Source organism: Salmo salar, chromosome 04 (genome assembly GCF_965601325.2).
Source record: "Salmo salar chromosome 04, fSalSal1, whole genome shotgun sequence".
NCBI classification, from domain to species: Eukaryota; Metazoa; Chordata; class Actinopteri; order Salmoniformes; family Salmonidae; genus Salmo; species Salmo salar.
Genome location: NC_138294.1, coordinates 37,708,951 through 37,733,569, shown reverse-complemented (window position 1 = coordinate 37,733,569; position 24,619 = coordinate 37,708,951). Strand labels below are relative to the sequence as shown.

Below are 24,619 nucleotides of genomic sequence, written 5' to 3'. Positions count from 1 at the left end.
AATGTCCAAATGCAATATGAAAGTATTGAAAGTGCCAAATCACGGTGTTATGTCCATTTGCCATGTACGATCATATGAAGTCGTTTTCCAAACCCAAAAGTCAGTGAACCATGTCCAAATGGCATTTATACTGCCAAAATGATATATAGCCCTATGTTAAGCCATGAATCAACCTAGATGGTCTATTTGTCATGTATGATGAGGGAGAAGTGGGACTCTGTTATTTTTTTATGATTTTTTTAAAAACGTCCAAAATGACCAGGGGCGCATCCTATTGGATGGGCACTGGTGGGGGGTGCTCCCTACCCAACCATAGAGCCCTTGCTCCCCCCTAAAACTATTTAAAAAATGTGCTACTGGTAACCCATTCCAATCACCAAGTGCACGGCTGTCCATTTGCAATATGTTTCAATGGGCATTTACCATCAAGAATTTGACATGCTCATAAATACTGCAGAAATGCGAAATTGACTGGCCCGATGAACTCGGGATGGCCGGGCAGTGATAGTGGTTCCTCTCCATTGCTCGTTGTGTTGATTTCAGAATGTCAATTTGGTGATGGTCTATCACTGTTCAAACATATTGCAAATGGACAAAAGTCAGCCAGCAAGTCACCGTCCAACAGTCAATTAGATATCATTCTGACACCAAACTGATACAAACTGACACCACACCCACTTTTTCAAACTCGTTTAGAAGCCAACTATCACATATTTCAGAGCAAGCCCAAAATTCACAGCGCCTTCTGTTTAAACCATAATAAAAACATAAAACACATAGTTACGTTCTAGCTGCGGGTCCAGTTCTGACAATATGTGTAGGCCTAGCTGAGGCGACCCCAAATCCCAAGTTTGGCTCGATAGGTCATTTGGAGCCCGAGCAGCAACCTTAATTGGTGCTGAAAATGCACATTTTCCGGGCATTGCTATGGGGTCCTTGAATGAGCTATCGGACAGAAACGTTAAGGTCCGTCTCTATGGGCCGAGGTGGTTTCAATGCACCTAGTTTTGAGACTCTGGGACTTTTCTAAATGTTGTCATTTTCGTGATGGTCAAAATGAATTGAAGTTATTGCAAATATACGAGGCTGTTTCTCGGTCTGAGAACCTTCTAGAGCCACATAACTCACCACGCACTATTGACTTGAGATCTAGAACAGGTTTCAAAAATTTCAGAGCTCTAGGTCTAGCGGTTCTTTGATAGTTCAGACGAAGATAACTATTGTTGGCTCTGTGTGTCTCTAAGCCCCACACTGTGTCACTTCATCCTTGCTGTGTGTGTGTGTGTGTGAGTTTTTCTTGGAAATCTGATGGGAGAAATGACTGATTTACAGTTCATGAGGGTTGCCTAATCACACATTTGAAGTTTTGGAAAGATGTTACTCTTTTAACCCTTTCGAAACAGCCCCTTTGATGCCAATTTAAGAGACTTCCTGTTGGCACAGGAAGCTGAAAGTAAACACATTTCCTCAATGGGGTAGGCTTTTACAGAATCCTGAGTTTAAAGTCTTTACGTTAACCTGTTAGGGCTAGGGGGCAGTATTGACACGGCATGACGTGACACTTCCTACGGCTCCCATGGGCTCTCAGAAGGCGGGAAAAAGCTGAACGATGTAATTCCATCCCCAGGCTGAAACACATTAGCGCGTTTGGCAAGTGCTCTATCAGAGGGCCATTAGACTGAGGCTCGTGCATGAGGGGATAGCATGCTTTTACTTTCACTCTCTTTGTAATAAAAAACGATTTCCCGGTCGGAATATTATCGCTTTTTTACGAGAAAAATGGCATAAAAATTGATTTTAAACAGCGGTTGACATGCTTCGAAGTACGGTAATGTAATATTTAGAAATGTTTTGTCACGAAATGCGCCATGCTCGTCACCCTTATTTACCCTTTCGGATAGTGTCTTGAACGCACGAACAAAACGCAGCTATTTGGATATAACGATGGATTATTTGGGACCAAACCAACATTTGTTATTGAAGTAGAAGTCCTGGGAGTGCATTCTGACGAAGAACAGGAAAGGTAATCAAACTTTTCTAATAGTAAATCTGATATTGGTGAGTGCTAAACTTGGTGGGTGTCTAAATAGCTAGCCCTGTGATGCCGGGCTATCTACTGAGAATATTGTAAAATGTGCTTGCACCGAAAAGCTATTTTAAAATCGGACATATCGAGTGCATAGAGGAGTTCTGTATCTATAATTCTTAAAATAATTGTTATGTTTTTTGTGAACGTTTATCGTGAGTAATTTAGTAAATTCACCGGAGGTTTGCGGGGGGTATGCTAGTTCTGAACGTCACATGCTAATGTAAAAAAGCTGTTTTTTGATATAAATATGAACTTGATTGAACAAAACATGCATGTATTGTATAACATAATGTCCTAGGAGTGTCATCTGATGAAGATCATCAAAGGTTAGTGCTGCATTTAGCTGTGGTTTTGTTTTTTGTGACATTATATGCCAGCTTGAAAAATGGGTAGTCTGATTATTTCTGGCTGGGTACTCTGCTGACATAATCTAATGTTTTTCTTTCGCTGTAAAGCCTTTTTGAAATCGGACAGTGTGGTTAGATTAACAAGAGTCTTGTCTTTAAAATGCTGTAAAATAGTCATATGTTTGAAAAATTGAAGTTTTCGGATTTTAGAGGAATTTGTATTTCGCGCCACGCCCATCATTGGATATTGGAGCAGGTGTTCCGCTAGCGGAACATCTAGATGTAAGAGGTTAATATTTGTATGAAAGATATCTGTAAAACATAGCAGACAGCAACTGCTGTGTCAACAGTTTTCGTTGTATAGACCAGTGTCTGGTCCTCCTACTCCAAACTGGAACCGTCTCACCCTGGTACGATATAGCACAAAAACATTAGCTCATGTTATCTGGAATGCTCTTTACGTTTTATCTCCCAAAGACATCGTAAATTTCCTCTGTCAGTTTTATCTCATAGAGGCCCATCCACAGTAGAACACACAGACAATAGTTAAGAATACTCTATTCTGTCGTATAAAACAACCATTATAATACAATACAAGCATTATAACATAATTTTGCAATTTTCCACGACAGTAATCACTGCCAAAGGTGATTCAACAAAGTAATGAGTAAAAGGTCTGAGTACTTATGTAAATGTGACATTTCAGTTTTTTATTTGTAATAATTTGGCAAAAAGTTCTAAAAACTGCTCTTGCTTTGTCATTATGGGGTATTGTATGTAGCTTGAAGAGGAAAAATACCAATTTAATCCATTTTAGAATAAGTCTGTAACGTAACAAAATGTGGAAAAAGTCACGATGTCTGAATACTTTCCAAATGCGCTGTAGGTCATTATCAGTAAAACATCACAATACATCACAGAATGTTCGACTTGGCTCCTGGGGGGCAAGGAGATCCCCAGCTCCGCCAAAACCATTGACAACTGCGTGCCGTTATCAAGGGAATGTCAACTATTTGGTTGTTATAGCATCACCTCTTGAAGAGCATAGTCAGAACAAAAAATGGTCAATCATTCCATGCAAAACAATTGCACTTTATCATCAAAGTTATAGAGCAAGTAACTGCATGCCTTTCGTGATCAGTAAACATCAATTGCTCATGTAATTTCAGAAATGTGAGGGTAGCCTCATCTCTCAATATTGGCCACCATTAATTGAATATTTGAGTATTATAAAAGTGAACTATACGAGAAAAGTATGAGTGATTTAGGTTAGTTTCCCATCCTTTGTGGGATGGGAAAGTCTGGCTGCACAGCTGATCAGCCAACGTACTTGAAATTGAGAAATCATGTGACTAAACTGAATAAAAATAAGAAGAAACTATACTATGACATAAAGATAAATGTGTAAATAATAATAGTATCAAGCCTTATAGCAACTTAAATGAAATGTTGGGCAAAAAGGCGAACTCAGCCCAATCATTAATTGAATCAGATGGCTCATTTGTCACAAAACTCATTAGCAAGATTAGCTAATTTAGGCATGACATACCAACAACAAATTCTGAACCGACACATCCATGTATAACTGACCAAATTATGAAAGACAAGCTTTGTCATTTTCAATTCCATAAAGTGAGTATTGTTGTCTATGAAATTACTGAGGAGGATAGCGGACTATATTGCCACTCCTATTTGCCATCTCTTCAATCTAAGGCTACAAGAAAGTGTCTGCCTGAGGCCTGAAAGGAAGCAAAAGTAATTCCGCTATCCAAGAATTGCAAAGTACCCTGACCAAACAGACTGTTACCAAACCTTAGTGAACTTTTGGAAAGAAATGTGACCAGATACAATGCTATTTTACAGTAAAGAAATTAACAACTGACTTTCAGCACAATTATAGGGAAAGGCACTCAACATGTATGACACTAACAAATGACTGATGATTGGTTGAAATAAATTCATAATAAGAAGATTTGTTAGGGCTGTTTTGTTAGACTTCAGTGCAGCTTTTGACATGGATCATGATCTGCAGATGGAAAAACACATGTGGTATGGCTTTACATCCCCTGCTATATCGTGGATTGAGAGTTACCTGTCTAACAGAGGGGGCTTTTTAATGGAATCCTCTCCAACATAATCCATGCAGAGTCGCGCATTCCCCAGGGCAGCTCTCTAAGCCCCTTACTTTTTTCAATCGTTACTAAAGACCTGCCACTGGCACTGAGTAAAGCCTGTGTGTCAATGTATGCTGATGACTCAACATTATACACGTCAGCTACCACAGCAAGTGAAATCACTTAACAAAGAGGGATTTCACTAAACCCTAAACCTCAACTAAATCTTCTAATGAATAATTTGGAAATTGAGCATGTTGAGGAGTCTGAACTGTCATGGTCAAAACATATTGATGCAACTGTAGCTAAGATGGGGAGAGGTCTGTAATAAAGCACTGCTCTGCTTTCATGACATTGCTATCAACAAAACAAGTCCTAAAGGTCCTAGCTTTGTCGCACCTGGACTACTGTCCATTCATTTGGTCATTTGCCACAAAGAGGGACATAGGCAAATTACAGTTGGCCCAGAACAGAGCAGCACGGCTGGCCCTTAAATGTACACAGAGGGATAATATCAATCACATGCAAGTCAATCTCTCCTGGCTCAAAGTAGAAGAGAGATTGATTGCATCACTACTTGTCTTTGTAAGAGGTATTAAGATGTTGAAAGACCCGAGCTGTCTGTTCCAACAATAAGAACACAGCTCAGACACCCATGTGTTTATTTATTTTAGTATTAACTTGTATTTATTCAGGCTAGCCCAGGGTGCCCCTGAGTACAAACATTTTCACAGGATGAAAAATGTACATTACAAACTACATGCTAACTTTACAAGTACAGTTGTCGGGCTTGCTAAAGCTCTTTAAAAGTGTTGCTATTTAAAGCAAAGCAGTTACATATTTGACTCGTTTTCAGGAAACTACGCATGTGTCGCGCATCACTTCTTCACAGGAGAGGCATTTGAACTTACATTTTTTTTTTTATCAAAGTTGTCACGTCCTGACCAGTATAAGGGGTTATTTGTTATTGTAGTTTGGTCAGGACGTGACAGGAGTGTGTTTGTTTAGAGTGTTTCAGGGTTTGTTGGGTTATGTTCTTGTTAGTCTATTTCTATGTTAGTTCTAGTATGTCTATTTCTATGTGGTGTTTGTTGGCTTGACCTTCAATTGGAAGCAGCTGCTCCTAGTTGCTTCTAATTGAAGGTCCTATTTAAGAGGGGTGTTTTTTCTATGGGAATTTGTGGGTAGTTGTTTCGTGTATAGCTGTATGCCTTACAGGACTGTTTGTCGTTGTTGTTTTTGTATACGTGTGTTTTGTATTGGTTTTCCTTCTTTCTGCCAAATAAAAAGATGAGTATACAGACTCCTGCTGCGTTCTGGTCTAATCAATACGACGCCCGTGACAAAAGTACATTTTTTTTAAATTCCTTTCTAGAACACGTGAACCTTCAATTACGAGCCAAGTTGGTTTAGCCACGGAAAAAGGCAGGAACCTTCCGGCTAGCCATGAATGGCTGAGATTATGGATGGGCTGGACTTGACATGAGTAAGGCCATTCTACTGCCAATGTTTTCTATGGATATTGCATGGATGACAGGTAGCCTAGCGGTTTGAGAGTTGGACTAGTAATTGAAAGGTTGCTGGTTTGAATCCCAGAGCCAACAATGGGAAAAAATGTCAACGTGCCCTTGAGCAAGGCACTTTTACGTCTGCAAGGCACCTAATTACGTCTGCTAAATGACACAAAAATTGTGCTTGATTTTATACACCTGTGGCTGAAACCACCAAATCCGCTAATTTGGGGGTGTCCACATACTGTTGTGTATATAATGTATATCATATGGGATGTATATGGATAGAATGTGGTATATCTGAAGAATAGTATATGAAGAAGAATAGTAATAATATACAGTACCAGTCAAAAGTTTGGGCACAGCTGCTCATTCCAGTGGTTTTCTTTAGTTTTACTATTTTCTACATTGTAGAATAATAGTGAAGACATCACAACTATGAAATAACACATATAGAATCATGTAGTAACCAAAAAAGTGTTAAACAAATCTAAATATATTTTATATTTGAGATTCTTCAAAATAGCCACCCTTTGAATCGATGACAGCTTTGCACACTCTTGGCATTCTCTCAATCAGCTTCATGAGAGAATGCCTTGTTAAAAGTTAATTTGTGGAATTTCTTTCCTTCTTAACCTCTCTAGGCTAGGCGGGACGAATTCGTCCCACCTACGTAACAGCCACTGCTATCCTGTGGCGCGATTTTCAAAACCTTAAAAATCCTATTACTTCAATTTCTCAAACATATGACTATTTTACAGCCATTTAAAGACAAGACTCTCGTTAATCTAACCACACTGTCCGATTTCAAAAAGGCTTTACAACGAAAGCAAAACATTAGATTATGTCAGCAGAGTACCAAGCCAGAAATAATCAGACACCCATTTTTCAAGCCAGCATATAATGTCACCAAAACCCAGAAGACAGCTAAATGCAGCACTCACCTTTGATGATCTTCATCAGATGACAACCCTAGGACATTATGTTATACAATACATGCATGTTTTGTTCAATCAAGTTCATATTTATATCAAAAACCAGCTTTTTACATTAGCATGTGACGTTCAGAACTAGCATACCCCCCGCAAACTTCCGGGGAATTCGCTAACATTTTACTAAATTACTCACGATAAACGTTCACAAAAAGCATAACAATTATTTTAAGAATTATAGATACAGACCTCCTCTATGCACTCGATATGTCCGATTATAAAATAGCTTTTTGGTGAAAGCACATTTTGCAATATTCTAAGTACATAGCCCAGGCATCACGGGCTCGCTATTGAGACACCCGGCAAGTTTAGCACTCACCATAATCATATTTACTATTATAAAAGTTTCATTACCTTTTGTTGTCTTCGTCAGAATACACACCCAGGACTGCTACTTCAATAACAAATGTTGGTTTGGTCCAAAATAATCCATCGTTATATCCGAATAGCGGCGTTTTGTTCGTGCGTTCCAGACACTATCCGAAATAGTAAAGAAGTGTCACGCGCATGGCGCAATTCGTGACAATAAAATTCTAAGTATTCCATTACCGTACTTCGAAGCATGTCAACCGCTGTTTAAAATCAATTTTTACGACATTTTTCTCGTAGAAAAGCGATAATATTCCGACAGGGAATCTCCTTTTCGGCAAACAGAGGAAAAAATCCCAAAGGCGGGGGCGGTCGGGGTCACGCGCATAAGCCAGTGTCTCTTGATCGGCCACTTGAGAAAGGCGATAATGTGTTTCAGCCTGGGGCTGGAATGACGACATTCTGTTTTTTCCCGGGCTCTGAGAGCCTATGGAAGACGTGGGAAGTGTCACGTTAGAGCAGAGATCCTTAGTAAATGATAGAGATGGAAAAGAAGTTCAACAAATGGTCAGACAGGCCACTTCCTGTAAAGGAATCTCTCAGGTTTTGACCTGCCATTTGAGTTCTGTTATACTCACAGACACCATTCAAACAGTTTTAGAAAATTTAGGGTGTTTTCTATCCATATGTAATAAGTATATGCATATTCTAGTTACTGGGTAGGAGTGGTAACCAGATTAAATCGGGTATGTTTTTTATCCAGCCGTGTCAATGCTGCCCCCTAGCCCTGCGTTTGAGCCAATCAGTTGTGTTGTGATAAGGTAAGGGTGGTATAATATACAAATAGCCCTATTTGGTAAAAGACCAAGTCCATATTATTGCAAGATCAGCTCAAATAAGCAAAGATAAATGACAGTCTCTCACTTTAAGACATGAAGGTCTGTCAATCTGGAAAATGTCAAGAACTTCGAAAGTTTCAAGAGCAGTGGCAAAAATCATCAAGAGCTATGATGAAACTGGCTCTCATGAGGATCGCCACAGGAAAGGAAGACCCAGAGTTACCTCGGCTGCAGAGGACAATGTCACGTCCTGACCAGCAGAGGGAGTAGTTGTTTAGTATTTTGGTCAGGACGTGGCAGAGGGATGTTTGTTTTGTATGGTGGGGGTTTTGTGTGTGTTGTAGAGGGGTGTTTGATTTATGTGTTCCTGGGTTTTGGGGGTATGTTCTAGGTTAGTATGTTCTAAGTTGTATTTCTGCATTCTGTCTAGTTTAGGTTTTCTATGTTTAGGTTTGGGTGCTGGACTCTCAATTGGAGGCAGGTGTTTCTCGTTGCCTCTGAGAGTCCTATATATGGGTAATTGTTTGGTGTAGTGTTGTGGGAGATTGTTTCTTGTTTTGCTGAGTGTGCCTGAAAAGACTGTTTTGTTGATCGGTCGGTCTTCATTTTGGTGTTTTTCTTGGTTTAAAATAAATATCAAGATGAGCATCCACATTCCTGCTGTGTTTTGGTCCTCCATTCCCGACGACAACCGTTACAGACAAGTTCATTAGAGTTGACTGCACCTCACATTGCAGCCCAAATAAATGCTTCACAGAGTTCAAATAGGCATCATGGTCAAATTGTGGCAAAGAAACCATTACTAAAAGACACCAATAAGAGGAAGAGACTTGCTTGAGCCAAGAAACACGATCAATGGACCTTAGACTGGTGGAAATCTGTCCTTTGGTCTGATGAGTCCAAATGTGAGATTTTTGGTTCCAACCACTGTGTCTTTGTGAGATACAGAGTAGGTGAACGGATTATCTCTGTAGTTTTGGTTCCCACCGTGAAGCATGGAGGAGGATGTGTGATTGTGTGGGGGTGCTTTGCTGGTGACACTGTCTGTGATGATTTATTTAGAATTCAAGGCACACTAAACTAGCATTGCTACCACAGCATTCTGCAGCAATACGCCATCCCATCTGGTTTGCGCTTAGTGGGACCATCATTTGTTTTTCAACTGGATAATGACCCAACACACCACCAGGTTGTGTAAGTGCTATTTGACCAAGAAGGAGAGTGATGGAGTGCTGCATCAGATGACCTGGCCTCCACAATCACCCGACCTCAACCCAATTGAGATGGTTTGTGATGAGTTGGACCGCAGAGTGAAGGAAAAGCAGCCAACAAGTGCTCAGCATATGTGAGAAGTCCTTCAAGAGAATTGGAAAAAAATTCCAGGTGAAGCCGTTTGAGAGAATGCTAAGAGTGTGCAAAGCTGTCATAAAGGGTGTCTACTTTGAAGAATCTCAAATAACATATTTTAATTTGTTTAACACTTTTATGGTTACTGCATGATTCCACGTGTTTATCAGAGTTTCGATGTCTTCAATATTATTCTACAATGTACAAAATAGTCAAACTAAAGAAAAATCCAAACCTTTGACTGGTACTGTATGTTAAATAATATTCACTAGAATATATAGAACGGTTTACAATATTAGGGATCAATGAAAGAGAGCCATGTAAATACATACATATTTTGTCTCCTTTTCAGCACTAATTGGTAGATTTAAAGATACTTTGATCTTGTATATTATTTTGGGATTGGAAAGTATTTATGAAAAATAAAAAACAGATTTGGAGAGCCTTTACACACAACACATACAGTATTGGGGAATCAAAAATTCTGTGTTTTGATTCATTCTGAAAGTTGCCATATTAAATTGTTTAATCCATTAAATATTGGAAGGTGAGAAAAGTGTACATGTCCTGACAATAGAGACCTCGTATTTTTCTATGGTAGAGTAGCTCAGGGCGTGACTGGGGGGTTTTGTCTAGTTTATTTATTTCTATGTTTGGTTCTAGTTTCTTTTTTCTATTTAGTTTTTTTTGTCTAGTTTAACATTTCTGTTGTGGTCTAGGTTCTTTTTTCTATGTTGGGTTTTTGTCTAGTTTACATTTTCTATGTTGTGTTCTAGGTTGGGTTTTTTGTATGATTCCCAATTAGAGGCAGCTGGTCATCGTTGTCTCTAATTGGGGATCATATTTAAGTTGTTGTTTTTCCCACTAGTGTTTGTGGGAGATTATTTTGAGTTTATGCATGTAGCACCTCTTCGTCACGGTTTGTTGTTTTTGTTTATAGTTTGTCTGTCTTGCATAGTTTCACATAGTAATAAAGATGTGGAACGATACGCATGCTGCGCCTTGGTCTCTTTCATACGACAACCGTGACAGTACAATAGGGGTTGAACAGTAGTCCTATAAATATACCCTAATAATCATGGAACTCTGACAACAGCTCAACTGTCCAGTCGCCAGGCTCAAGGTTTAAACTGCCTTTTGTGGTCTGCATTCCATAATGATTCAAGTTGTTTACAAGTTCCAAATTACTGCACAACTTTGAATTTGTTAGCCTAATATGATTCACTATTGCTAGCGATCCTCAGGAACAACCACACGAACGTGACAGAGGAAAGAAAGATAAACTAACAATGTAATGGAATGATACAAAATGTAAGGAAAGTAACACTGAAGTGACAGAAATAAATGTATGCTGGTATAACTAATGTTGTCTACTGATAGTGGACAATATTTAGCACAATATAGATGGTAAAGAAATACAGTGAAAAGTTGGGGCACTCTAGAAATCAAAAATCAACTTGGTGGGTTACATTTGCGCATGGCTACAGAAGCGTATAACTTCGGTCTCCACATTTCATATCTGCAAGTTATAAGTCCAGCATTTCCTAAACTTTGTCTCCAGCGATCATAAGGTAAAATAGATCTAAAACAATTGTCATGTATATGTACAATCCCCTTATCCAAACAGCTTACTCATTTACCTAGCTCTTATCAATAGCGCTTATCAATTTGTAAATTACAGTGCATGGAGAATGTTATTTTAATCTGAGAAAATAAAGAGGTTGTTCCACTTCAACCGTGTTCACTGTGCATGAAAGTGGTGGAATGAGGGAATGAAGTCAAGGTCAAAATACGGCATATCTGTAAACACACCTCCACCACACATTCATTTCTTTGATCTCCACCCCAGACAAATAGCAGGTGAGTAGCATGCTATTCTCATGCTTAAGTTCAAGGTCAGAATACTTGCAGAGAGAAAAGTGTATTAAACCTGAATTATGCTCCATTTTCACACTTTTAACTTATGGTTGGAATTCCTTCCATCTGAGGAAGTGGAAATTTAAAACTCATAAGCTAGATTGATAAATATAATAATATTGAGTTGCATCCCCCCTTTTTTCCCTCAGAACACCTTCCTTCCTGAGCGGTATGACGGCTGCATGGTCCAATGGGGTTTATACTTGCGTACTATTGTTTGTACAGATGGACGTGGTATCTTCAGGCATTTGGGAATTGCTCCCAAGGATGAACCAGACTTGTGGAGGTCTATAATTTTTTTCTGAGGTCTTGGCTGATTTCTTTTGATTTTCCCATGATGTCAAGCAAAGAGGCATTTAGTTCGAAGGTAGGCCTTGAAATACATCCACAAGTACACCTCCAATTGACTCAAATTATGTCAATTAGCCTATCAGAAGCTTGGCTGTCGAAATGTTGGTTATTTAATTATTGTATCTGAGCTCCTAGAGTGTGAGGATCTCTTTTCTTTTTCAAGTGTTAAAATAAAATGTTATTAGTGACATGCGCCGAATACACAGGTGTAGACCTTCCAGTAAAATGCTTACTTGCAGGCTCTAACCAACAATGCAGTTAAAAAAAATATATGGATAAGAATAAGAGATTAAAGTAGCAAGTAATTAAAGAGCAGCAGTAAAATAACAATAGCGAGACTATATACAGGGGGGTACCGATACAGAGTCAATGTGCGGGGGCACCGGTTAGTTGAGGTAGTATGTACATGTAGGTAGAGTTATTAAAGTGACTATGCATAGATGACAACAGAGAGTAGCAGTGGTGTAAAGAGGGGGTGGGGAGGGGGGTGCACTGCAAATAGTCTGGGTAGCCATTTGACTAGATGTTCAGAAGTCTTATGGCTTGGGGGTAGAAGCCTTCTACTCCGCTAGCTACTGTAGCACCAAGCCTAAAGAGGTGTGAATTTCTTTCGCATTCACAACCAATCTGATCTACTGCAGAGCTGTATTTAGGGCAGTGGGATAATGATTCACATTGTGTGTAGTGAAAATATGTGTATTTTTACGTTCCTGCTAAGTAATATTATAGTATTATCTAACTCCAAAAGTTTAAAAAAAATGCACTCACTAAGGTCGAACATACAGTTCAGGGCCAGTATTCATAAAGCATCTCAGAGTCAGAATGCTGATCTAAGATCAATGTTAACTTTTGGATCATAATAAACAACATTCACATGGACATGAAGAGACCTGATCCTAGATCAGCGTCCTACTCTAACAATACATACGTTTGCACTGCGGAAACATTTTTGCCGCTGCCGTGGTTGTCACTTTCCCACCAATCAAGTCCCTAATGTACATTCCATTATTGCCGAAGTTCAAGAAGGGTCTGCAGACATGTTATATGGCTCTTGGAAGTTCTTGATGAAATTAAATGATTGGTTACCTCCTGTCCAAGTTGGTAGCTTTGACTGCTGCAAACACACGTGTCTTCAGTGTGAGCCCCGCCATAGGGATTGACAGCTGCTGAACGTATGACGAGTCCTTTACAGAGACAAACACACAAAGAAATCAACAAGTCACAATTGTTTTAATCCCTCATTAACATTTAGATGAGGACAGGATTCATGAATTGCACTGGATTTGTAATCTGAGTTCGAAAAAATACTCTTTCAATTGTATTATTCATTTTTGCAATAAATTTAGGGTAAATTGGCAGAAACCTCCTCCGTTACTGGAATAATCTGTAATTAGTTATTTGACCTGTAAATGTATAATAGCTACACTGCCCCTGTATTTCATATCAACTGTCAAATTTCCAATCATGAAAACTACTCAATACTTCCTTTGTCTGGATGTGATAGAACTTCTATTAAGATATGAAATAACTTTGATTTGCATTTCAGAAGGAGATAAAATGAATATAGTGTCTTTATGGTTAATATACACTGCTCAAAAAAATAAAGGGAACACATAAACAACACAATGTAACTCCAAGTCAATCACACTTCTGTGAAATCAAACTGTCCACTTAGGAAGCAACACTGATTGACAATATATTTCACATGCTGTTGTGCAAATGGAATAGACAACAGGTGGAAATTATAGGCAATTAGCAAGACACCCCCAATAAAGGAGTGGTTCTGCAGGTGGTGACCACAGACCACTTCTCAGTTCCTATGCTTCCTGGCTGATGTTTTGGTCACTTTTGAATGCTGGCGGTGCTTTCACTCTAGTGGTAGCATGAGACGGAGTCTACAACCCACACAAGTGGCTCAGGTAGTGCAGCTCATCCAGGATGGCACATCAATGCGAGCTGTGGCAAGAAGGTTTGCTGTGTCTGTCAGCGTAGTGTCCAGAGCATGGAGGCGCTACCAGGAGACAGGCCAGTACATCAGGAGACGTGGAGGAGGCCAACAACCCAGCAGCAGGACCGCTACCTCCGCCTTTGTGCAAGGAGGAGCAGGAGGAGCACTGCCAGAGCCCTGCAAAATGACCTCCAGCAGGCCACAAATGTGCATGTGTCTGCTCAAACGGTCAGAAACAGACTCCATGAGGGTGGTATGAGGGCCCGACGTCCACAGGTGGGGGTTGTGCTTACAGCCCAACACCGTGCAAGCCGTTTGGCATTTGCCAGAGAACACCAAGATTGGCAAATTCGCCTCTGGCGCCCTGTGCTCTTCACAGATGAAAGCAGGTTCACACTGAGTACATGTGACAGACGTGACAGAGTCTGGAGACGCCGTGGAGAACGTTCTGCTGCCTGCAACATCCTCCAGCATGGCCAGTTTGGCGGTGGGTCAGTCATGGTGTGGGGTGGCATTTCTTTGGGGGGCCGCACAGCCCTCCATGTGCTCGCCAGAGGTAGCCTGACTGCCATTAGGTACTGAGATGAGATCCTCAGACCCCTTGTGAGACCATATGCTGGTGCAGTTGGCCCTGGGTTCCTCCTAATGCAAGACAATGCTAGACCTCATGTGGCTGGAGTGTGTCAGCAGTTCCTGCAAGAGGAAGGCATTGATGCTATGGACTGGCCCGCCCGTTCCCCAGACCTGAATCCAATTGAGCACATCTGGGACATCATGTCTCGCTCCATCCACCAACGCCACGTTGCACCACAGACTGTCCAGGAGTTGGCGGATGCTTTAGTCCAGGTCTGGGAGGAGATCCCTCAGGAGACCATCCGCCACCTCATCAGGAGCATGCCCAGGCGTTGTAGGGAGGTCATACAGGCACGTGGAGGCCACACACACTACTGAGCCTCATTTTGACTTGTTTTAAGGACATTACATCAACATCAGATCAGCCTGTAGTGTGGTTTTCCACTTTAATTTTGTGTGACTCCAAATCCAGACCTTCATGGGTTGATAAATTGGATTTCCATTGATTATTTTTGTGTGATTTTGTTGTCAGCACATTCAACTATGTAAAGAAAAAAGTATTTAATAAGATTTCATTCATTCAGATCTAGGATGTGTTATTTTCGTGTTCCCTTTATTTTTTTGAGCAGTATATATTTGTGGGACATTGTTTATGATTGACTTCTATTTGACCATTTTGCTCTACAGTGCCTTCAGAAAGTATTCACACCCATTGACTTTTTCCGCATTTTGTTGTGTTACAGCCTGAATTTGATTAAATTGAGATTGTTTGTTACTGGCCTACACACCATACCCTATAATGTCAAAGTGGAATTATGTTTTTCGTATTTTATTAAGTAAATTAATAAAAAATGAAAAGCTGAAATATCTTGAGTCAATAAATATTCAACACCCCAGTTATGGCAAGCCTAAATAAGTTCAGGACCAAATATTTGCTTAACAAGTCACATAATAACATGCATGGACTCAATCTGTGTGCAATAATAGCGTTTAACATGATTTTTGAATGACTACCTCATCTCTGTACCCCACCCATACAATTATCTGTAAGGTCGAGCAGTGAATTTCAAACACAAATTCAACCACAAAGACCAGGGAGGTTTTCCAATGCCTGGCGAAGAAGGGCACCTATTGGTAGACATTGGATATCCCTTTGAGGATGGTGAAGTAATTAATTACACTTTGGATGTGTATCAAAACACCCAGTAACTACAAAGATACAGGCATCCTTCCTACCTCAATTACCGGAGAGGAAGCAAACCGCTCAGGGATTTCACTATGAGGCCAATGCTGACTCCAAAACTATTACAGAGTTTAATGACTGTGATAGTAGAAAACTGAGGATGGATCACCAACATTGTAGTTACTCCACAATACTAACCTAATTGACAGAGTGAAAAGAAGTAAGCCTGTACAGAATAAAAATATCCCTAAACATGCATCCTGTTTGCAACAAAGCACTAAAGTAATACTGCAAAAACTGTGGCAAATGAATTAACTTTTTATCCTGAATAAAGTCTTATGTTTGGTGCAAATTCAATTCAACACATTACTGAGTACCACTCTCCATACTTTCAAGCATAGTGGTGGCTGCATAATGTTATTGGTATGCTTGTCATCATTAAGGACAGGGTCGTTTTTCAGGATAAAAAATGTAAGGAATGGAGCTAAGTACAGGCAAAACCCTAGAGGATAACCTGGTTCAGTCTGCTTTCCACCAGACACCTGGATACGAATTCAACTTTCAGCAGGACAATAACCTAAAACACAAGTGCAAATCTACACTGGAGTTGCTTACCAAGAAGACAATGAATGTTCCTGTGTGGCTGAGTTAAAGTTTTGACTTAAATCTGCTTGAAAATCTATGGAAAGACCTGAAAATGGTTGTCTAGCGATGATCAACAACGAATTTTACAGAGCTTGAAGAATTTTGAAAATAATAATGGGCGTATGTTGTACAATCCAGGTGGTGTGGAAAGCTCTGAGGGACTTATTCCACAGCTGTAATTGCTGCCAAAGGTTATTCTAACATGTATTGACTCAGGGGGTTGAAGGTATACAGTATCTAATCAAGACATGTTTTTTATTATTATTATTATTTTATTTTTTACAAATGTTAGAATTTTTCTTCCACTTTGACATTACAGAGTACAATTAAATCCATTTTAATCCCACCTTGTAATACAACAAAATGTGGAAAAGGTCAAGGGGTGTGAATAGTTTCTGAAGGCACTCTATGCACATTTTATTCCTGGGTGCAAACTTTGCCTGTATAATATGGTTAGTAAATCTAGCAGTGAAAGTGTACCATAGCGAAAATGCAATTGTGTAATTTGTAAAATGTACTTACATTGTAAAGCAGTAGACTCAAAGTGCTGACAAAAGTACCATTGCTGTCCTTCACTGATATTGCAGCAGCTGACCTTGAATAAACATGAAAATGAAAGTTATGCTAAACATGTTTTATTGCCTGATTTATATCCAACATTGAGTTACATTTGCATATGGTTTATCTTGGTTTACTTTCAGATATCTTGATAAATGGACCATATGTCAGTGTGATACATCATTCTCTTTTAACATAAAACTTAGATTCTATAACCTTCTCAAATCATGTGTTATCTTCATTGTGCTCTCCAATAATTTTTCATTTTGGTCATTTTCAGTTTACTGCATCCCTATGTACAGTATATCTGAAATGGTAATCAATTAAGTCCATTGACAACACAATTCTGACACATTCATATGACTTTTCACTGACTTTGAATTATCTCTATTATTAATTGTATTATGAATTCAGAGGAATTGTAGACATGTGAATGGATAAAAATCATCATAGAAACTTGAGGGATTATTTCACAGCACTTACGAAGCCAGCTGTGTATTGTTCACCAGGTATTCCAGAGGGTAGCTACAGCTGAATTTGTAGAGCAGACCTGGCAGGTAGCTAATGATAGTCGGGGGATCTGGTGTATCGATGTACCCTGATATGTTCCCAATCTGCACCAGTGAGAGGTTCCCATAAGCATTAGGCCCCTGAGCCGTGGAAACCTGCAACACAAAATCAGTGGTGAATGCCTGCCCCATCCCATCCCCATCATTATGGGAGTAAAGGTCCCATCAGTAGAGAGGGCCAGTGGCGATAACATCAACCATACTATTAAGCTAATGCCCCCTCATCGTGCTAATCCCTAACTCAATTCCCTTTATCACAGCATCAGCGGCCCAGGAACCACCCTACAATCAAAACAACAAAATGGGGAAGAAGGCAACCTTAGTAAAGGCTCCTCTCGAATCTCTCCCGCTGTTTCTAGGAACAAGCAATCACCTCTCCAAGGCTTCCATTCTCCCAACCCCAACCACCACTACAATTACTGAACCACTGTTGGAAACTAAAATGTAGGTTGTCAACATCAAAACATAGACACTGTAGATGACTGTGTACATTTTTAAGATGATTCCTAATAGTAGGACATTTTATTTAGTTGTTTATCTCCTTTTGTTTTTTGCTGCCTTTTAGAAGAATTGAAGGCTTGGGAGTGATGTAAGTGCTCTGTGGTTGGAGCCACGGTAAGAGGAGCCATGATCTGTCATGAACTCTTTTAGGGTTTTCCGGATACAGATTAACCTTAGTCCTGGACTTCAAGACATGCTCAATAAATAATCTCCATCAAAAGTGCTTTTTAGTCCAGAACTTAATCTGTTTCCAGGAAACTGACCCATAGGTGTGATAGAAGGCATTATAAACAGGTGGTTGGAATAAGCATGGGCCCCTTACCACCAGGGCATTGCCACATGTCTCCAAGGTGGCTAGGCTAATGCTGAAGAGGACCACGGTGGGGAAGGTGTTGTTATTGATGAAACCACGACAGTGGGCATCTCCATGGCGACCGTTGAGGGCCAGGTCAGTGTCGGTGTAGCCGGAGAAGAGAACAGGACAAAAGTTGATCTTGAGGGTGATTGTCTGCACCCCACAGTACACACTAATGTCCCGCTCCGCTGGGAGAGAGCAGAGAAAACAACAACAGTTATTATCACAGCACAAATCATATTATGGCCTTACATGCATTTTTTTCAAAGAGGGATAACTAAACAAGGCTAAAGAAAAAGACTAAAGAAGGCTTACACTGGCACAGAAAATAAAACAATGATAATTTTATTGATTTGAGCTCAATTTGGAAATGTCTATATCAAGAGCATCTTGATGGGTTGCATCACCGCCTGATACGGCAACTGCACTGCCCACAACCGCAAAGCTCTACAGAGGGTGGTGCAGATGGCCCAATAGTTCACTTGGGACGAGCTCTCTGCCTTCCAAGACATCTACAGCAGGCAATGCTTGAGGAAGACCCGAAGGTCGTCAAGGACTACAGTCACCCAGACCATGGACTGTTAACCCTGTTACCATCTAGCAAGCAGCATCGGGTCTTGGACCAAAGGCTCCAAGACAGCTTCTACCACCAGGCCGTCAGACAGTTGAACAGCTAACAATAAAATTGTATTTCATTATAAGTGTAAATAAAGGTTCCACTGTTTTTCCGAAGACGGAATAAACCATGTAAACTTTCTGAAATATATAAGACATAGCAACAATTCACTATCCTAAATATGTTACATGCATCAGTCCAATATGAGTAAAGTTAAAGTTATATGTTACATTCATAAAGTTATATGAATAACCTGCATTGAAGTTGTATTGAATTTAAATGAATATAATGTATTTATTTTCTCACCAGGGAAGCGGCTGTGGAAGTTGGCATCACAGTTGTATCCATTGAATTGTGCTCCAACTGATAATGCCTTACTTATAAGCAAAATGATCAAACATATTTGTTCCATTTCAGCACCTGGAGGAAAACAATGTTTTTCATCAGTCTTTGCCATCTTCCATATCATACATATTTTGGTTTAAGAGCTTCAGTTTAGTGTACATCATGGGAATAAAAAAGTAACATGATTTTGTTAGTTATTTCAGAAATCACAGTGAGACAAACATTAACTTCTATGAAGAATAAGGTGCAAGAAATCCACCTTCAATTTAATTCAAAAAGGTTTACTTTGTAAATCCTAGTTATTGCTAACAGCAATAGTGTTAACACAAAGACAATTATTCTGCTAGTCTTTTGACGTCTGAACATTATCTATCTCAAATGCACTTGTTAAGATACGATTATTTGGTAAAACCATGGACAAAACAGCCAAATATTGATATAATCCACTGGCTTGGTTGTCACCGCAACATTACTAAGCACAATGGGCTAAGTCTTGTCTTTGTTTTCTCAACGTCTAAAAACCTTTTATCAGATGATGATAATATACATATTGTATCTAATGATGATCAGATAAGGGTTTTTGTTGTGGAGAAACAGCAACTTTTCAAGCAGCTGGGTTCCCTTGGTCAATGCTTGTTGAGCTTCCCTGGCTATCAGTGGAGTTGAGTTGTTCAAGGTTGTCAAGGTAAAAAACAGCCCCAGTGCTACTCACCCTGGTCCTTGGAAGTCGACGAATCAGCGGTTCTCCATATGCTCGGGACTGCTGCATGTGATGGAATGATCCGCACAGCATCCCTACACCACAAATAGAAACATGGTGTGGGTCGGGGGGGAAAAGAGCCCGGCAACATAAGAGATTCATTATTTGAACACGTCAACAAAAAAAGGGCTGTCCAGGAGAACATGGGAAAGTCCATCACATCTGAATGTGTTATACAAATCCTTTCACAGATCCAGAAACATGAGCAGGTTTTGAAGTTTCCCACTCATATCCTTTCTGCTTGATCTGGCTCTGTCAGCGCACACAAACGGTTTGACGCCGCATGAGGTCCGTGCTGGGGGAATTATCTTTTCATCGGCCTACGGAGTGGGTGCAGCGCGCTGACTGAGCAGCTCTTTCTCTCTTGCCAGCAGTGGGCCCAGGTCTTTTCACGCTTTGTGTCCAGCCTTCCTCCATCAACACATCTCTGCTGGCCTTCCCTGGTCTCCTCTCTGGGGCAGTGAGCCACCACCTGTCCCCCTGATGTTTCAACTTTGACTCCTGCTCTCAGGCTCCCAAAAGGCCTAACAGTAATTTTTATGGGATTAGCAAGTCCCTAGTGTCCTATGTTCCATATGGACAGCACTATATGTGCAGGGCTAGATAATGTGAGCCATATAGACAAAGTGCAGATAGGACCTCTTCTGTGGGTGCGGAGTTCTAGGTATTACATTTTTGCTCAACTCTGAATTAAGGTCAGGAAAAAGCTAAAACAAAACTCACACTTGTTCTCATTACTCAATTGGTCATTATGTTAGCTAGTTCACCAGTTTGCCCATCAGTGACATATTGTATACCTATCTCTCAATTGTATGTTTTTTCCTGTATTGATAGGGCCAATATCACCTAATCCTGGACTAAAAAGCAAGATCAATAGAGAATATCCATAAAAATTATTTTAAATCCAGGACTAGGTTTAATCTGTGAAACCGCCGCCCCCCCCCCCCCCCCCCTCTCTCCCCCATAGTTTGGTATAAAGAGCTCATTATTTCTTATGCTGGATGACACACAAGTCAAGTGATCCATTATTATCCATGAAGGGTAATTCAGGTGATTAAAAAACAGACATCACAAAAATTGATAGCTGGTTAATGTTGCCAGATTATTCTCTCTTTGGAATTTTAACTCACATCAGTATAAATGAACCTGTAATGTGTGTGGATGTGTCCGTGTGTCCTTCTTACCTTACCTGTCTTAGTAAGTCCATATTGGATATACAGTACGAGCGCTATCCTTTTTCAATGTTCTAGACCTGTCATTCCAGTGTTGTGTACAGGTGATGCAGGTGAAGTACAGTTAAGGCCGCAGAGACAGTGGCAGAAACATTCAGGAGTCAGTCCCAATAACCAAACTTCCCTTTTCTACACTTTGGTTCAGGGACCTCTTAAGGCGGTTGCGTGAGAGAGAGTATTTGAAAATGTTATTTCACCTTTATTTAACCAGGTAAACTAGTTGAGAACAAGTTCTCATTTACAACTGCAACCTGGCCAAGATAAAGCAAAGCAGTGCAACACAAACAACAACACAGAGTTACACATTGAATAAACAAGCATACAGTCAATAACACCATAGAAAAAAGAAAGTCTATATACAGTGTGTGCAAATGGCATGAAGAGGTAAGGCAATAAATAGGCCATAGTAGCGAAGTAATTACAATTTAGCAAATTAACACTGGAGTGATAGATGAGCAGATGGTGATGTGCAAGTAGAAATACTGGTGTGCAAAAGAGCAGAAAAGTAAATAAAAACAATATGGGGATGAGGTAGGTAGATTGGGCGGGCTGTTTACAGATGGGCTATGTACAGCTGCAGCGATCGGTTAGCTGCTCAGACAGCTGATGTTTAAAGTTAGTGAGGGAAATATAAGTCTCCAGCTTCAGCGATTTTTGCAATTCGTTCCAGTCATTGGCAGCAGTGAACTGGAAGGAAAGGCGGCCAAAGAGGTGTTGGCTTTGGGGATGACCAGTGAAATATACCTGCTGGAGCGCGTGCTATGGGTGGGTGTTGTTATCGTGACCAGTGAGCTGAGACAAGGCGGAGCTTTACCTAGCATAGACTTGTAGATGACCTGGAGCCAGTGGGTCTGGCAACGAATATGTAGCGAGGGCCAGCCGACTAGAGGCTGCATCCAGTTTGCTGAGTAGAGTATTGGAAGCTATTTTGTAAATGACATCGCGAAGTCGAGGATCAGTAGGATAGTCAGTTTTACGAGGGTATGTTTTGGCAGCGTGAATGAAGGAGGCTTTGTTGTGAAATAGGAAGCTAATTCTAGATTTAATTTTGTATTGGAGATGTTTAATATGAGTCTGGAAGGAGAGTTTACAGTCTAGCCAGACACCTAGGTATTTGTAGTTGTCCACATATTCTAAGTCAGAACCGTCCAGAGTAGTGATGCTAGTCGGGCAGGCGGGTGCGGGTAGTGAATGGTTGAAAAGCATGCATTTATTTTACTAGCGTTTAAGAGCAGTTGGAGGCCACGGAAGGAGAGTTGTATGGTATTGAAACTCGTCTGGAGGTTAGTTAACACAGTGTCCAAAGAAGGGCCAGAAGTATACAGAATGGTGTCGTCTGCATAGAGGTGGATCAGGGAATCACCCGCAGCAAGAGCAACATCGTTGATATATACAGAGAAAAGAGTTGGCCCAAGAATTGAACACTGTGGTACCCCCATAGAGACTGCCAGAGGTCCGGACAACAGGCCCTCCGATTTGACACACTGAACTCTGTCTAAGAAGTAGGCAGTCATTTGAGAAACCAAGACTGTTGAGTCTGCCGATAAGAATATGGTGATTGATAGAGTCGAAAGCCTTGGCCAGGTTGATGACGATGGCTGCACAGTACTGTCTTTTATCAATGGCAATTATGATATCATTTAGTACCTTGAGTGTGGCTGAGGTGCACCCGTGACCAGCTTGAAAACCGGATTGCACAGCGGAGAAGGTGTGGTGGGATTCGAAATGGTCAGTGATCTGTTTATTAACTTGGCTTTCGAAGACTTTAGAAAGGCAGGGCAGATGGACATAGGTCTATAACAGTTCGGGTCTAGAGTGTCACCCCCTTTGAAGAGGGGGATGACTGTGGCAGCTTTCCAATCTTTAGGGATCTCGGACGATACGAAAGAGAGGTTGAACAGACTGGTAATAGGCGTTGCAACAATGGCGGTGGAAAATTGTAGAAAGAGGTTCCAGATTGTCTGGCCCAGCTGATTTGTACGGGTCCAGGTTTTGCAGCTCTTTCAGAACATCTGCTATCTGGATTTGGGTGAAGGAGAAGCTGGGGAGGCTTGGGCAAGTAGCTGCGGGGGGTACGGAGCTGTTGGCCGGGGTTGGGGTAGCCAGGAGGAAAGCATGGCCAGCCATAGAGAAATGCTTATTGAAATTCTCGATTATCGTAGGTTTATCGGTGGTGACAGTGTTACCTAGCCTCAGTGCAGTGGGCAGCTGGGAGGAGGTGCTCTTATTCTCCATGGACTTTACAGTGTCCCAAAACGTTTTGGAGTTAGAGCTACAGGATGCAAATTTCTGTTTGAAAAAGCTAGTATTTGTTAAATATGAATGAACGGCAAGAATCAAATTGTTGGTTAAAACCCCAGGCTGGCAAATAGTACAGTTATTCACATATCAAGATAGTCATATCTATCTAGGCTCCAGCACTTGTCATTCATTCATTTTTCACAGTTGCATCTCTCGATATGGCAGGCGATTAGATGTGGAAAAGCATCTCACAACATGAAACAGGACCAACACCTCAAAGCTACCATTTTGATGTTTTCATTGCCTCACATACCCAGAAATATTACCATTGTCAGGCCACAACACTATGGTCAGCCTTGTAAAAGACAGATGGGGTAGATATTTGCACCGTGTTGTCACACTTTTTACTCTTGTGTGTATTTCTCAGCACCAGTACATCTAACAAGACTCTGTTCAATATTTGGAGAAAGGCCAAGGTCTTACGTTGAAATGGGAACCCATCTTATCATTATATCTTATTCCAACATGGAGTTATATGCCATCAAACAAATGCTGTCCACTTGTGACAACCAGCCCCATCGCGAAATTGTATTTCACAAAGAATGTGGTTGATTGTCACAATGTTTGCTAGGGAGAAGTTATACGGACACGTCTGGTGGCCAAAACTGATGATACAGTTGAAGTCGGAAGTTTAGATATACCTTAGCCAAATACATTTAAACTCAGTTTTTCACAATTCCTGTCATTTAATCCTAGTACAAATTCCCTGTTTAGGTCAGTTAGGATCACCACTATATTTTAAGAATGTGAAATGTCAAAATAATAGTAGAGAGAATGATTTATTTCAGCTTTTGTTACTTTCATCACATTCCCAGTCGGTCAGAAGTTTGCATACACTCAATTAGTATTTGGTAGCATTACCTTTAAATTGTTTAACTTGGGTCAAACTTTTCGGGTAGCCTTCCACAAGCTGCCCACAATAGGTTGGGTGAATTTTGGCCCTTCCTCCTGACAGAGCTGGTGTAACTGAGTCAGGTTGTAGGCCTCCTTGCTCACACACACTTTTTCAGTCCTGCCCACAAATTTTCTATAGGTATGAGGTCAGGTTGTGATGGCCACTCCAATATCTTGACTACCTCTTACATCTAGATGTTCCGCTAGCGGAACGCCTCGCCAATATCCAATGATAGAGCGTGGCGCGAATTACAAACTCCTCAAAAATCCCAAAACTTCAATTTTTCAAACATATGACTATTTTACAGCTATTTAAAGACAAG

At 40.5% G+C, this 24,619-nt stretch overlaps 1 protein-coding gene across 1 annotated transcript in view; it reads right to left on the bottom strand.

Annotated features, from left to right (window-relative positions):
• Positions 1–19,906, bottom strand: part of zpld1a (zona pellucida-like domain containing 1a) — a gene marked incomplete at its 5' end in the record, with an annotated part of 47,858 nt that extends 27,952 nt beyond the window's left edge. The window contains 6 exon segments of the mRNA NM_001165392.1: positions 12,903–13,000; positions 16,688–16,760; positions 17,207–17,388; positions 18,116–18,336; positions 19,071–19,184; positions 19,822–19,906. Of these exon segments, the coding sequence (NP_001158864.1) occupies positions 12,903–13,000; positions 16,688–16,760; positions 17,207–17,388; positions 18,116–18,336; positions 19,071–19,176 (680 nt within the window).
• Between the last annotated feature and the right edge of the window lie 4,713 nt (positions 19,907–24,619).